General features: G+C 39.0%; 1 protein-coding gene across 22 annotated transcripts; it reads right to left on the minus strand.

The window, feature by feature from the left end:
• Positions 1–545: 545 nt before the first annotated feature.
• Positions 546–15,595, minus strand: LOC107791745 (importin subunit alpha-1a-like). 22 transcript variants are annotated; one of them, XM_075236156.1, is made up of 12 exons: positions 15,481–15,595; positions 15,019–15,107; positions 14,816–14,908; positions 14,468–14,562; positions 14,262–14,356; positions 14,031–14,162; positions 13,833–13,943; positions 13,519–13,748; positions 13,345–13,426; positions 12,402–12,539; positions 1,200–1,385; positions 546–1,105 (listed from the first exon to the last, which is right to left on the minus strand). In XM_075236156.1, the coding sequence occupies exons 4-11, from the start codon at positions 14,538–14,540 to the stop codon at positions 1,323–1,325; spliced, it is 924 nt and encodes a 307-aa protein (XP_075092257.1). In that variant the 5' UTR covers positions 14,541–14,562; positions 14,816–14,908; positions 15,019–15,107; positions 15,481–15,595; the 3' UTR covers positions 546–1,105; positions 1,200–1,322. The 22 variants fall into 22 exon arrangements, with proteins under 22 accessions (XP_075092257.1, XP_075092103.1, XP_075092124.1 ...); XM_075236002.1 differs by having other exon boundaries at positions 15,004–15,107; XM_075236023.1 differs by lacking the exon at positions 14,816–14,908 and adding an exon at positions 15,211–15,265 and having other exon boundaries at positions 15,004–15,107; positions 15,357–15,544.
• Between the last annotated feature and the right edge of the window lie 812 nt (positions 15,596–16,407).

The raw sequence follows: 16,407 nt of genomic DNA on the forward strand, positions 1-16,407 counted from the left end.
CAGAGCGGTTAGCAGATTAACTAATCATAACAGCACAAGGCAAGCATGCCTTGGTGTCTGTGGCACTGTAGTACGTGCCACAAGGAGATTTACCAAAACGGGCTCAACAGACTAAGGAAAAGGGATTTTTACATAAATAGTCGTTCATATTCATTATTTACTTTTTCTAACCATACATATAATTTATACATGGATTATATATAATTATACATATATAATATATAAAGTATGCATATACTATACCTTCGCCGATTATTTTTTAATTTAAGCGGTTGGATGAATGGTTATTTGACATAATTCTTCTAAGGAAAACTAAGAGAAACTACAGCAATACAAAGATAAAGTAGCACAAAAACAGACCCCAAGGCTGGAAGACGAAAGGCATTAAATGCAAATAAAGTGACTTTTTCGTCCATTCAAGCCAAAGTACACACATGAATGCTGCAACAATACGAATCCTTGGAGCACAAAACAAACAATTTAAATTCCAATGGTACCCTTGAAGCTGGTAAGCATGTTTATCGTGAGGTGACCAGTTTTCATTAATAAGAAGGCAGAAGTAGAAATGTATAAATATAATAATAGAGAAATTTGTCAAAAAGTTATCCCTTTCCATTTTACGCCATCTCTGTCATATAAAGATGGAAAATATGTCAAGAACAGGTTAATCCCTTAAGACATCACTAATACATTGGGTCCTTCCGTTTTTCGTTGTTAGAGCTCCAATATTTCGTTATACGCATTATATGCGATAGCTGTCATATGAAGATGGAAAGTATGTCAAGAAAAGGTAAAGTCATATGAAGATGAAAAGTATGTCAAAGTCACCTCAGCATAACATCCTAGTGACGGCCAATATGTACCCAATATTGGAACAGCCTCATATTCAATTTCAGTAGTAGACAGGTATTCAAGCTTTTCCAAACCCCCAGCCTCTTCGATCCGCTTAGTATAACCACCAGTGCCGCCGCCATCTTCCTCTTCAATACGCTTTCCAAACTTCAATATACTTTCTACTGCTTTTAGACTGATGATACAAGCTGCTGTACCCCCAGAGAAGCCAAGATAATCACACAGAGGATCTATGCAGCAATCCACCAAGTCTCTAAAGCCAAAATCACGAGGAAAGAAAACATCAGAGTTAGTAAAATAATCAGTATATAAGAGAGATGATTTACCGAGAAAAAGAGGTTACATACTTGGTGTAAGCAATGTCACTGGTACCGATAATAGCAATTAAAATTGCAGCAGCAGCAGCAATACCCATTTTTTTGCAGAAGCACGCCGAAGCTCTCGCTTTATTCAACTTGCTACGCTTCACATCACAGAAGCGCCCGAGGTCTCGCTTCGTGCTTTAAATGCTGAAGCGAGTGCTTTTCACAACACTGGGAGGAATAGCAGTTTTTCTCCCTGTTATTTGGGGTAGCACATTTAACATTTAAGTAAACAAAATGACTGCTTATATTTACTAACAGTGACCAACAGTCCAACCAGGAAGGGCAGTTTGGATATTACAGCTAGAACACTTTAAAAAAGACCTAATTATAAACAATTAGAACTCTTTCCATGGTTATCTTCCCTCACAACCATATACCAGCCCTCCTCTCTTCTTCCATTACGATGCGAGTTAATTCTGATCCGTCGATGATTGTTTCTTAACGCCATGCTTAACTCTACTAGTTCTTTCTTCTAGCTAAGCAGTATTCATTCACTGTATCAGCTCAATGACATCCACTCAGCAGTTTAAAATGGAAAAGTTTTATGGCTAAAGAGTATCACTAGACAATGCCTTGACTAATCCAAACTAGAGCAGAAAAAGAAAGAGTTCTAACGAAAAAAACAAATCTTTCAGTATATAAATAATCAATCTTTATAACCAAAAAAAATAGCAAAGCCTGGAAAAGAACACTTAAAAAATGAAAACTTGTAGAACACTGACACGAACAGGCAATGAACTTCAGCAGCAATTAAACAATCAGTTAGTGAAGATTCTAAAGAAACAAATTACCCACAGGGCAGATAGGTATAACCCCAAAATTAAAGCAATTTAAAAACAATGAATAGCCAAATTCAAGGACAACCAATTCAAAAACATGCTTAACTTTCCTCTTGAGATTTCATTGGATTAGCTGCATTTGATTCTAATGGGTTTTCAATATCTTTGCCTTATGCTTCTTATGTTTTGATGATCTAACAAACTTATTGAAGAACCAGATAGAGAACCTGACCACGCGGTATACATTTCAAATGAATAACGTCCAGTCTGGTCTCCAGCAAATGAATGAACCACAAGGAGGAACACAACGGGGACCTGGTGATCTTGTCCCTTAGGGTTCTCCGACAGAAGTACAAGTCAGTGACCGGCCGCAATCATTATAAAAAGGAACACAACAGGGACCTGGTCCCTTAGGGTTCTCTGACAGAAGTACAAGTCAACTGTACAGCTGGAATGCAACTGCACAGAAGTGACTGTGCAGACAGTGCATCAGTCACTTCTCATTGGGAAGAAGCGTGTACCAAGAATTGACATCACTATCTATTGTGATGTCTTTTGTGATATACCAACCTGGTGCAAAGCACATCTTTTGTGCATTCAGTGATATTCTCTCAAGCATAACAGTGTTCATCCGGCATTGAAATCACTGGTGTGTCAAGAACAAGAAGATAACTCCACTAAGGATCAGTTTCACAACGAGCTTATGTATATCCGTAGTTGAGTTGTAATCTTGTTATTTGTTCTTCATTGTATTTCCCATTTTGCTTTCTTAGAAACTGTCTTGGGAAAAACCAAAAATCCGTAAACTTCCGAGTTTATGTTGTGACTAGGATTAGTCATAAGTTTAAAGTCTTTGTAACTAGGAGAGTTATAAAGTGGCTTGTGGTGAGAGCATCACAAGTTAGTTGAAGTCTTTGTAATAGGGTTATTGCAAAGTGGCTTGTAATAGCGAGATTGCAAGTTAGTGAAGTTAAAAGCCTACAAGTGTAGGTCGTGATTTTTTTGATCCCCTTGTGTGGGATTTCTCCACGTAAAAATCCCTTGTCTTCTTTACTTTCAGTTTTATTAGCATTCTCCGCATTATCTCATAGAGGACCAGATACTCTACAGTTTGGTGGACTCATACAAACTAACAATTGGTATCAGAGCAGGTTCTTTCTAAAAGGTTAACACCTAGAAAGGATCTCAATGGTTGCTCCACCCAACTTTGAGGAAGGACAATCAACCTACAAACCTCCTAGATTCAACGATCAATACTATGGCTGGTGGAAGACTCGCATGCATGACTTTATAATGGCCGAAGATTCAGAACTATGGGACATCATTTGTGATGGTCCACGTGTTCCTATGAAGAAGCTTGAAGAAACTGGACCAATGGTGCCGAAAGACAGAAAAGAGTACAGCGACATTGACAAAAAAGCCGTAGAAAAGAACTATCGTGCCAAGAAAATCTTGGTATGTGACATAGGACCTGATAAGTTCAACAGAGTCTCAGCGTGTGATACTGTCAAATAAATATGGGAAGCGTTGCAAACCGCACACGAAGGAACTACTCAGGTTAAACAGTCCAAGATTGACATGCTCACCACAAAGTATGAGCTCTTTAGGATGAATGATGATGGGTCTATACAAGATATGCACACCAGATTCACCTCTTCATTCACTTGGAGATGTCATTCCCATAAACAAGTTTGTAAGGAAAATCCTCAGTGTTCTACCTGGTTCTTGGGAAAGTAAGGTAAATGCCATCACTGAAGCTAAAGATCTACAAACTCTAACCATGGATGAGTTGATTGGTAATCTGAAGACATACGAGATGAAAAAAAAGAAAGACAGTGAAAGGAGAGAGCCTAAAAAGGAAAAGAACCTGGTACTCAAAGCTGAAAGCAGTGACTCCAGTAATGAAGATAGTGACATGGCCTATCTTACTAAAAGATTTCAAAAGATGGTTCGAAGAAATGGGGGTATACCAAAGAGGGGCAGTTCAAGTGCAGAAAGCAATTCTATGATGATCTCTGTCACAGGTGCAGAAAGCCCAGGGCATTTCATCAAAGACTGCCCACTCGCGAAACAGGAGCAATACAAGCAAAATCCTGACAAAGCAGCAAAAAGGAACCTGGTTCCAAACAAACGATTCAATCGAAAAGTGCAGCTAACAATATTGTGAAGCAGACACTTGCTGCTGGGGGAGACTCCTCCAGTGAATCAGAAAGGGAACCAGATGTAGAAAACAATTCTATGATGGCAGTGGAAACTGAAGCAACGAAGTATGACTCATTGTTCGCGCTGATGGCTCAGTTTGATGAGGATGAAGATGATGAGATAAATTTCAGGGATGTTCAGAGAAATCTGAAGTCCTACTCTTCTAAGAAGTTAAGGTCATTAGCTAATGTTTTAATTGATGCTTATTATAGCCTTGATAATGATAAGGAGATCCTGACCTTAGAACTAGGAGAAGCTGAACAATCTAGAGATGATCTGGTTGTTTGTGTAGTGGACCTAAATGAGACCATAGCTAATCTTGAAAAAGAAAAGGAAGCTCTAAATGAAAAGATAACTAGTGTAGAAAATGAGAGAGATGACCTGATGGTAGTGGTGGTTGATTTGAAGGAAACAGTAGAAGGTCTCAGTAATGAGAAACACACTCTAGAAGAAAACAAATTAGCTACTAAGCAAGAGAGAAATGATTTTTTAATGATAATCATTGTCCTAGAGGAAACCATTGAAGGGCTCAATAGATAACACAGGACTGTGAGCCTTGGGAAAGGGAAAGAAGTAGCTAGTGAGACACACATCAAGCTTGAACATGAATTAAACGATGTGAAAACCAGTCTATGTGGTGAATATGAGAAAAATCGGCAAATTCAAGCTGAATTAGAGAAAGTCAAAAGTGATCTTGGGAAATCTCTGAAGTGGACCTGGTCCTCAGATGCTGTGACTGTCATGTACTTGAATAACAGTGGAAACAAGTAGGGAATCGGGTTCCAAAGGGAGAAAACTCCTTACAACCCTCACAGCAAGTACGTCACTGTTCCTGATAACTGGATGTGCACCCACTGTGGGAACAATGGGCACTTTAAAGAAAATTGTCAGGCCAGGGTTCAATCTGTTCAGAAAAACAAAGTGCTTACTGACAAAGTGACTACTAACAAGGGACCAAGTACCGGTCGCAAGAAACGAATATTGCCTGCATGGACTAGAAAAGCCATTATCCATCCCTTTTATCATAACAAGGGACCCAAACTGGTTTGGGTTCCTAAATCTAATCCTGATTTGCATGTGCAGGGAACAGTGAGAGGAAGCGGACTGCAATGAACCAAGGACAGTGAATGCTCAAAGCACGTGACTGGAAGCACCATAGATTTCTTCTCACTGAAAGCCCTGCAGGAAAGGAATGCATCCATTGAAAAAGGGAAAGGGTACATTCTCAGTGCCGGAAAAGTTGAAAATCTCTCTGTCACTAAATTGAGAACATGTACTATGCGGATGGCCTGAAGTACAGTGTCTTGAGTGTCTCTCAAAAACTGCGTTAAAGGGAACAAAGTAGAGTTCTTGTCAAAAGAGTGCACAGTTACCAATCTGGTGACTGGGAAAGTGGTCTCAGCGGCCAAAAGAAACAAGAACATCTACGCTGTTAACTTTGAATCTTTAACAAGCTGGTGATATGAGATGCTAGAGAAGGACCTGATTCGTGGTCTGTCAAAATTCACCTGGACATTGGTTCCTAGAACAAAGGATGAGACTGTCGAAGTGTTTAAGGCCTTTGTCAAGAAGATTCAAGTGAAGATAAAATTGAAGGTAGTATGCAGCAGATCTGACCACAGGACAGAATGCGACAACGCCAAATTGGAAGAGCTTGTAACAAAAAATTGGAATCACACACAACTTCTCAGCACCAAGGACTCCATAGCAATATGGTATTGCTGAAAGAAAGAACAGAAGTGGAAGATATGGCATGGACAATGCTCATCGACAATGGAATCGCCAAGAGTGTCTGGGCAAAAGCAGTAAATACTACTTTCTACTTGGTGAACAGGTGTATGATTAGGTCCCTTCTGAATCAAAACCCACTATGAGCTGCCAAATGGAAGAAAGCCAAAGACAACTCATCTGAGAACCTTCTTGACTGAAAATGCCATGTTCTCGACAAAAGGAAGGACCAGCTTGGGAAGTTTAATTCAAAGGCAATGAAGGAATCCTTCTAGGATACTCTCCACAAAGCAAAGGTCACAAAGTCTACAGCAAAGGGCACATTAAGTGGAAGGAAGTGCTCATAGGGTATTCAACAAGACACCTTCCTCTAACCAAGGAAGAAACAGTGATGATCAATATAATGAACCATCTTTGTGCCCCGGGAAATATCTGAGGTTTCAAATAGGGAGGCAGATATGATGAGTAAGATGAAGGAGACAGGTGAAAGACAATGCAACATCATCTTCCACTTATCACAAGGAACCTGGTACCTCACTTACTACCACTGAAACTGAAGAAAGAGTGGAGATGCAGTTCATGGTGCTCCAAAATTAACAGAACAAAGAGTGTAGGGAAATCAAATTAACCTCTCAAGTTCCCTACCAATCAAGCCTCAGTCCCAAACTGGAAACACAAAAGCTCCCATCTATTTGATAACCTAATTACTCCTTTTTTTAGAGTTAGACAAGTATTGAAAATTTAAAAAAAAAACAAAAATTTTTGGTCCCTTTTGTATCTCCACTCCAGAATAGAATCCAAAGTCAAGTCCTCAGGAATCCTACTTGAGGGCCTCCAAAAGAAGTTTGAGATACCTTAAAAGAACTCAGGACCTGGTCCTGCATTACCCCTCAAGTGACAGTTCTTATCTTGTTAGGTATGCTGATGTTAACGATGCAAGTTGTCTTGTGGACAGGAAAAACACTTCTGGAATGGCTCACTTGCCATGATCATAATTCATCTCCTAGGGCACAAGGAAGCAAAATTCAATAGTTTCGTCAACAACTGAAGCAGAATGTATAGCGGCAGCATCCTGATATGCTAAAACCCTATGAGTTAAGCAGTAACTGGAAGATTTTGGGGTGTCTTCTAATGATATACCTTCTCTATCCAGTTCAAGACAAGAGGACCAATCACATCGGGGTGAAGCATTGTCTTCTGAGGATTAATGTGGAGAAAGGGTTGATCTGCTGAAAGTCATGCGGCATAAGTAGACCAAATTCCAGATATCCTCAACAAAGCCTTGACGAGGGAACATTTTGGAAGAAACAAGGTGAAGCTGGAGTTATTGAAATCTAATGAAGAACCTGATTCTCCATTAGATGGCTATGAAAAACACCTTCAGGTAAAATTAGCTAAAGTGTTTTCTGGCCAAGCCTAACTCACATCGATACCGTTACAGGTAAACACGCATGACGATTATAGAAGCTAAAGGTACAGTTTATGAACTACGAAAGAGGAACTGCTAAAACCTTTTTCAAAAAATTGTTCTGGCATCAGGTCCTTGTACCCCAGGTTAATAGTAATGTGCTTCCGCATGCCTTCTCAAAAAATGTTAACAAAATTAACTCAACTGCCACATCATCCGACTTTTCAAAGTCTGCATGTCATGTCTTGTCTTTCAAATTCCTTCATCCCCTCTGCACGGTAACGTTTTCTCACAAACCTACCGCCATTTTCAGAACTATTCATACCCTGTTTCTCTCTCTTCTCATCATTAGTCCTTTTTCCAATAAAACTTTCTTTCTCCCTCACAGCAAGTCATGAACCTTCATCTCTTCTGTATATCTGTGATTCTCTCTTCATCTCTCTCTCACTCTACTTGCCTACCAAATGCTCCTATAATGGAAATCGAACGCCTTCTTCTCCCACCATTTACACCACTCCCACTTCCATATCATCCTTCAAATCATTTCCAGAGATTCACTATTCCACTCCCTCCAATACTACTGTATCCCAACCTAGTTCCTCCTCCTTTCCTACAGTTTTCCCTTTTCCGACAAACCCTGTTTTCCCTCCATATTTTGAAAACCCTATGTCTCGTTATTCCTCTGATCTCATCAAAGAACACTCAGGAGGTTTTACTTCTCAAGTGTCAGAAGTCTCTGAAGATGATCCTGACCAATATCTGAACTCCTCCATTCTGGACTTAGTGACTCTCTCAGAGTCACCAGAAAAGGAAGCAGCGTAGAACATCATGGTTATCGCTGCTGAGAGCCTGATGAATGAAGGAGATCTGAGTATCAAGGGGAAGAAACTCCATTCCTAGGAGATGTAAGAACCACAGTACTCCTCGAGTCTTTGGCTCATGAGACGTTCTCAGAAAAACCTTCTGAAGAACCTGATTCTTTTCCCTGCAAGCCCACTCCTGCACTTGTTGATTATTCTAAGCTCTTAGAGTCCTCCTCCAAGTCACCCATTATCAGGTCACATCAGCAAGAGAGTTTTAAGTTTACATTGCAGAAAAGCAGGAGTGTCAAGACAAGGAAAAGGAGGTTGATGAATGTGAGGGAATTTGTTACTGACAAAAGTGTTCCAGAAAGTGGGATTGACAAAAATGCTCCAAAAGAACCTGGTTCCTTAGTGCAACAATCTATGAAAGCTCAAAAGTCTGTGGATAGAGCTTCCGATGAAACCATTGAGAAACAAAATAGTGTATCCGTGAAGGGCAGCGGCAAGTCTAAAAAGAGTCAAGTTGAGCAAGCCATGTCTAAAGATGATACTGTGGGGTTAGTAAGCTGGAAAGGAAAGTCTGTTGAAGGGTCTAGCAAACGAAAACGGGAAACTGTTAAAGAACCTGGTGCTCTGAGGACCATGCCCAGTGATAGTGGTCTTTGGCAGCAGAGATTAAGAACTCAGAAAGTCTTGTGGGGTCGTACATTTGACCCATCAATTTCGGAGATGGCCGGTATGAGACAAATTCTGGAGATTGTGGAATTTCAACAATGGGAACACTTGTTTGAAGGGAGCATGCCTCTGGTGTACGAATATGCGGTACAAACTTTTTACGCATCTCTCTTCACTGTTGAGGGGGATCACATTTGTGCACTAGTAAATGGAGTAGACATTGTACTCGACGCTTCAACATTGGGAAAGGTTCTCAAAATTCCATGTGAAGGGATGTCCTCAGTCAAGGGTGTCTGTGGTGTAAGCTTCAGGAGAGCCATCATGAAAGAGCAAGCTATTCAGCAGGGGGAAACAGGTGCATAAGAAGGTATTGCTTCCTAAGTATTAACTTCTCTTTGAACTGGTGAATAAGGTGCTCTTACCTCGTTTTGAGAGGCGGTCTATTGCTACAAAATCCGATATGGTCTTAATGGAAGCGTTTGATGAGTTTGTCCCAATCAATCTGCCAGCAATCATGATAGATCATATGCAAAAGGTGACAAACTTTAAAGGTGGGAATCATGGGCTACCATATGGCTTTCTCCTCACTCAGGTGTTCAGATTCTACAAGGTCCCCTTGGGGAATCCCAGAGTGGGCACACGCAAGCAAACCTTCTCTAAAACCACTTTAGAAGAATGTGAATGTGTAGAAAGAGTTGGTGGAAGCATCTCGACCATTTCTCAGCTGATCAACGCTCAAAATGTAGCTTCTAAAGAGATCAGAAGGTTGAAGGCTCAAAATGCCATACTGGAAACTCAGCTCAGTCAAGCAGTTAAAGGACCTGATTCTGTTAATGAAGAAGTTACCCGACTAACAAAGGAAAATGATAAACTTCGGGCACAATTACTTGAAGAACAACTGTCTGCAAATGCTCGACTAGACCTGGTTCTCAAAAACATTATTGCCTCCTCTTCCAAGTCTCCCTCTCTTAGTGCCCCCTAGGATTCTCTTAGTGACCAACTAATTTCTGGCTCTAATGTTTTGTGGCTGTTGTTTCTCTTTTGTTTGCCTCGTTTTTGTGATAGGCATGCTGGATTTCACCACTATTGCTCTTGTTTTGCTCAGTCTAGTGTTAATATTAATGACACAACTTCTCTTTTTGCATGTACATGTTGTTTCCCTCTGGTTTCTTTTTTCTATCATGTTGTGTGCACATATGTGACATGAGTTGGTTGTGTTAGACTTCTTTATGCTGATTGCCTGCTTGTGTTTCTTTTTAATGATGCCAAAAGGGGAAAAGGTCAGGGAGACAGGGGGAATTGTGTAGAAAGGGTCAAGGAACTTGTGTAGAAACTTGTTGCTTATTGCCAATATGAGGGATCTGATTAAGGGGGAATTAAAAGCAAAAGGTCAGGGAGACTGGGGGAATTGTGTAGAAAGGGTCAGGGAACTTGTGTAGAAACTTGTTGCTTATTGCCAATATGAGGGATCTGATTAAGGGGGAATCAAAAGCAAAAGGTTTCTGGAATTTCTGAAACCCTATCTGGCTATTTCCGTTCTAAACAAATACTATCAATGCCTAAGTTTGTCATCATCAAAAAGGGGGAAATTGATGGGTTTTCAATATCTTTGCCTTATGCTTCTTATGTTTTTGATGATCTAACAAACTTATTGAAGAACCAGATAGAGAACCTGACCACGCGGTATACATTTCAAATGAATAACGTCCAGTCTGGTCTCCAGCAAATGAATGAACCACAAGGAGGAACACAATAGGGACCTGGTGATCTGGTCCCTTAGGGTTCTCCGACAGAAGTACAAGTCAGTGACTGTCCGCAATCATTATAAAGAGGAACACAACAGGGACCTGATCCCTTAGGGTTCTCTGATAGAAGTACAAGTCAACTGCACAGAAGTGACTATGCAGACAGTGCAGCAGTCACTTCTCATTGGGAAGAAGCGTGTACCAAGAATTGACATCACTATCTATTGTGATGTCTTTTGTGATATAACAACCTAGTGCAAGGCACAACATCTTTTGTGCATTCAATGATATTCTCTCAAGCATAACAGTGTTCATCCGGCATTGAAGTCACTGGTGTGTCAAGAATAAGAAGACAACTCCACTAAGGATCAGTTTCACAACGAGCTTATGTATATCCGTAGTTGAGTTGTAATCTTGTTATTTGTTCTTCATTGTATTTCCTATTTTGCTTTCTTAGAAGCTTTGTCTCAGGAGAAACCAAAAATCCGTAAACTTCCGAGTTTATGTTGTGACTAGGATTAGTCATAAGTTTAAAGCCTTTGTAACTAGGAGAGTTATAAAGTGGCTTGTGGTGAGAGCATCACAAGTTAGCTGAAGTCTTTGTAATAGGGTTATTGCAAAGTGACTTGTAATAGTGAAATTGCAAGTTAGTGAAGTTAAAAGCCTACAAGTGTAGGTCGTGGTTTTTTGATCCCCTTATGTGAGATTTTTCCACGTAAAAATCCCTTGTCTTCTTTACTTTTAGTTTTATTAGCATTCTCAGCATTATCTCATAGAGGACCAGGTACTCTACAGTTTGGTGGACTCATACAAACTAACAGATTCGAAGAGCGAGAAAGATAGATCTAGAGCGAGAGAGGGCACACTCTTCTAAGATCAGCAAAAGGAAAGTGGTGTTTTATTGTGAAATTAACTTGATCATCTTGCTTGCCACGTGAATCTGTACACTTTTATAACAAAATAATTTGCTATGTACAACCAATCTGAAATTAGGCAACAACACTGACAAAAACTGCTATTTCCCCTTCTTTTTAAAATCATGAAAGATCATATTTTGCAAGGGCAAAATAGAAATTAAATAATTTTTATTTTAAAAAGCAGTTTTTTAATGAAGATAGAATAGATTTTAGAGGTAGTTTGGTTCATATGATAAGGTGGGATATAAATTGGGACTAAATTTGACCCACGTTTGATTGTAGGGATTATCTAATAAGGGGATAAATTTTACACTAAAAAGGTGGGATTAGCCAATCCCATCGGATATCCCACCATTGTACCAAACGACCCTGTAGAGTGAAGCTTGAAGAAGGTAGGAAAACATCTCAAATGTTATTGCGATTATCCCTTGGAACATCTCAACAGCAGTTGGTATTATAAAGCTTAAGGATAAATAAAATTTGATTGAATAAGTGATCCATTACTTTGTCACTGGTATCGCAAAGTTCAGAAATTCCAACACCAACCACAAGGATTCGTGATTTCAGTTTTAACACATTCATCCACAGTTCCAATTTAAGGTTAAAATTTCTCTTTCATTCCTCTGGCAACTTCTTTCTTTCTCTTCCTTTATTTTATAATTAACAAAAAATAGTTCCTATTTTGCACCTTGAAAACTGAACTCTTTCACAACTTTGCAAATATATGAATGCATTAAGGGGTAAATCGTAAAATAAAAAAAGATTAGGTGTGAAACAAAAAGTAACGGATAGGTTAAGGGTATAAAAAGCAAAGAACTCCCCATTTGACCACCTAACATTTGTAAAATTTGCACCTTAGAAGACATGTAGAAAAAGTATGCAAGAGCTGAATATATTTAGCTGTCCTTTTAAATCCAGACGACATACCTTTGCCCGATGCATGCTCCCAATAGTAATGTATGCTATAAACATGCAGACCATCTCCTCCTCTATTCCACTCTTTAGCAAGCCCAACAGGCAATCAAGGACGTTACGTTTAGCAATGCTCCAGCTATCGATCAGCATCTTACAAAATTCAGATCTTCACTTGGTTAGTAGGAAAAAATACATGTCCCACATAGTCTAATTTGCAAATAAGAGGAATGCCTATTGAGAGCAAATGCTCACTATGTGAAGAGCAACCCGAGGACACAAACCGCTTATTTCTACATTGAAAAATTACTGCTCAATTGTGGGATATGTTTTTCATCATTTTGGGCTCAAAATGAACAATGCCAAAAGATATCTAGGAAAGTAAGGGCCCATTTTGAAGTTTACAAGCACAATTTTTTAGCGTTGAAGATGCTTTTCAACCTTAATCTAGACAATTCCAAGTTTTTCTTCTTTTAATCAAGGACAAGTTTCTTATTACCAGCTTACATACATAGAAATTTTGTCCCAAGATCTAAAAAGGCCAAGTTAGTGAATACCAGTTATAAAAAACTAAAAAATAATGTAGGCAAAAAAAGAATGCAGCCTAGATGGCCAGCGCTGGAGCTGGGAGGTGGACTTGCCCATGACTTGAAGATGACAAAGAACCTATTTTTACACCTTCAGCCGAACGATATTACTGTAAGAAGACTTTTTTAAAATATTGTGCTGGACAGCTTTACCAAATGGGTGGGTTCTTCGGAGGCTATTAGAAATTAGGCTGTAAACACATCAAATTTGACGTTGAATCAGGAACATGCTAAATTATAATCTCAATACATGCTGTTTAAGATGTTTCTACCTTTCAATCACTTAATTTATTTTAGTTTGTTCCTTTTTTCATTGGTTAGTTCATCAAAGTGTTTTGGTTCAACCACTAAAGCTCCTTATACCCGCGTACCTCTTTCTGGTGCTGGTCTCCCAGCACACTAATACATACAACTGTATTGATGGCAGGGCGGATTACGGAACGTACGTCATCTCTGAAACATCAATTGACGTATATATCAGATACAATCGTACGTTAGATAGGAAAAAGTAGGTTAAATGAGAAAAATAAAAACAATTCACTCACTTGAAGAGATTAAGTAGAACCGGAAGAACATCAGCTTGAAAGAAGGCCTTAATCATATCACTATCGCTCACAACAGGATGAGGAATGAATGTTAATCTAGTACAATATCCATTGGAGGTCAGATCTACACCAGCAGAAAGGTAATAAAGTGCCCAGCATGCATTTTTCAGCACCTCTTCATCAACATTTGAAGTAAGAAGGTTACGAAGAGTTGGGAATGCTGGTTTCACCTGACAATTGAATTGTAATCAGTAATGTTTAGCATCAAATAGTTGCAGATGCAAAAAAAAAAAAATCAACAGTAATTAACCGACCTCGTTAGTGCTGTTCAAAATTTCCAGCAAATCATCTATAGCCCCACACTCAATTAGAGCATAATCACGACCTACAACGGATTGAGCAACCTTTCCCAGTTTCTCCACCGCCTATATTTGGAAGGAAAAAACAATCAGTCTGCTAATAAACATAGCTTCAGTCTATACAGCATAGGGGTCTGCAATTTTAAAACATACCTGCTGATAAACATTACCATCTGGAAAATGCAAAAGCTTTAGAAGAGTTTCCACCAGCTTATTCTTAATCACCAAATCAGTTAGCTCCAACAATTCAGGAATACTGTCTATGACAGCCTTAGCAGCTTCAGACTGTGACCACAAAACCATAAGAATAAAGCAAGTGTGAAGCTACAACCACAAGACACTAAAGAAGAGGCACAAAAAGGTGATCAACACATCACTATCTACCTTGAGCGCTGATGAATCCTCTCTCCCTAGAATTTCATTAAGTAGAGGAACAAGTTCACCAGAGTCTCGAGCATCTTCTAGTGCAGCGATCATACCTGTGAATTAAAATTTGCGAAGCTGGAGCAGTTCAAGAAAATCAGTAGAAACGAAGCTGGAGCAGTTCAAGAAAATCAGTAGAAACGAAGCTGGAGCAGTCATAGTCATACCGTAATGGAACAATTTTTGGAGTTGTTTGATCACCAACAACTTCATCAAATCACAATCACCACTTAAGAACATCAACTATTGATGGAACATCCAACTGTAAAACCAACAAATCAATTACCATTCAAACAAAATCACATTCAGACTATCGTTGGAAACAAAATACAATCAGCTTGCTAATCAACAGACCTTCAGTCTATACAACATAAGGGGTCTAAAACACACCGTATCCGACCTCTTAGGGTCAATCTACCTAGTTTCTAAGAACACAAAAGACTAACAAGTAGCTCCAGTATTCAAGGTAACTCTATCCACCAAGGCTTAGGCTTGGATAGACGGGAAGAAATTACCTAGTGTTATTCGCCTTCTCTAGGATTTGAACCTGAGACCTCATGGTTCTCACCCACTTTATTGACCACTACGCCACAACCTTGGGTGCTCCACTATTCAAGGTTTACCAATCAACAAGATAAATGGGCATGCACAATGTACTGATATAATAAGAAGAAAAATCACAATATTTTTAAAAAAAAACCACCTCATCGTAATTCACCTCGGGATCCTTAGGCAGTTTCCGAAGACGCTTCGCAGCACCACGTGTTACCATAGGCATCTTAGTAAAAATCCTTTAAAAATTGAAAACTGCAAGAAGGAAAATAGGTAGTATTACGGGAAGGGAATTGAATCAATGTAACCCTAAAATTGAAAGATAGAAGCAAGAGTTAACAGTAGTACCGGAAAATACCTAAAACAGAGCAAATAGCTACAAACACAATACTAACACCAATGGCAGGGATGGACTGATTAATATGTCAAAAAAACAACAATAAACACAACATTAACACCAAAAGGACATGCAACGATGAATTATACTAGTATTAAAATTCTTACGGCAAATCGACGTTTGACGTTTACTCAGGGGAAAACTGTTAAGGCACGGGTCCTTCGACTGTTAAGGCAGCGATTCAGAGCAGAAGAGCAGAGAAGAAAGGGAAGAAGAAGAAGAAGATCATACCTGGAACTTAGCGTTGAAAAAGAAAGAAGATCTGAAAACCCCTTTGAAAGCAGCAGCGAAAGAAAAAACTCCCAAAGTAGCAGGCGTTTGGATGATTTTTATTTTATTTAAAAAAAAATAGTTTTTGAGTTAAGTTTGAAAAAATTGTATGAAATTTGAAATTATATTTGAACATATATTTTATTTTTAAAAAAAATCACAGTTTTGTGAGTTGGAAAAAGAATTTCCAAAAATTTATTTTTCCGGGACAAATACATTCTTTTTTTAAAAGTTTGGGAGAAAGAAAAAAGATTTCCCCTTCCTCATTCGTATCCCGTACGCAAAATACATAAGTTGTCACCGGAACAATACACCAAATCCTTGTTATACACTTTCTGTGAACATAAATAATATTACACACTCAACCTTTTAAAAGTGTGTCTAATACACACCGCTTTTGACCAGGACTCAGCATGTGTAAAACACCACGATAGAAGCGTGTCTACTAATAAAAATACTGTCTAATTATTTATTTTATGTCATGTGTCTGCAATCTCCTCATCTTCCCCACCCTTCCTCTATCTCTCTCTTCCGCCAGCCAACACCTCCCCCCACCAAATCCCTTCTTTTTCTTTTTCTTTCTGATTTTCTCTTAAATATACATATTTTGCATTAATCTCAAGCTTCCAATCTATTTTGAAGAGGAGGCTGAATTTTTTATTCTGAAAGTTGGTGGTAGCGATGACAGCCATGGAAATGACAAACAAAATTTTGGAAGAGAGCTATAAATGAAAATAGTCCGTTTATGTCTTTGTTGATGTAGATAAGCTTCAATAGATATGGTACCCAAGCAGTTGTAATTTTCGATCTACCTTTGCCATTGTTGCATTTTTTTTAACAATGACCTTGTTGTGGTGATGATATGGTGGTGTGAGCCATGACTTATTG

This window comes from Nicotiana tabacum, chromosome 1, assembly GCF_000715075.1.
Source record: "Nicotiana tabacum cultivar K326 chromosome 1, ASM71507v2, whole genome shotgun sequence".
In the NCBI taxonomy this organism is placed as follows: Eukaryota; Viridiplantae; Streptophyta; class Magnoliopsida; order Solanales; family Solanaceae; genus Nicotiana; species Nicotiana tabacum.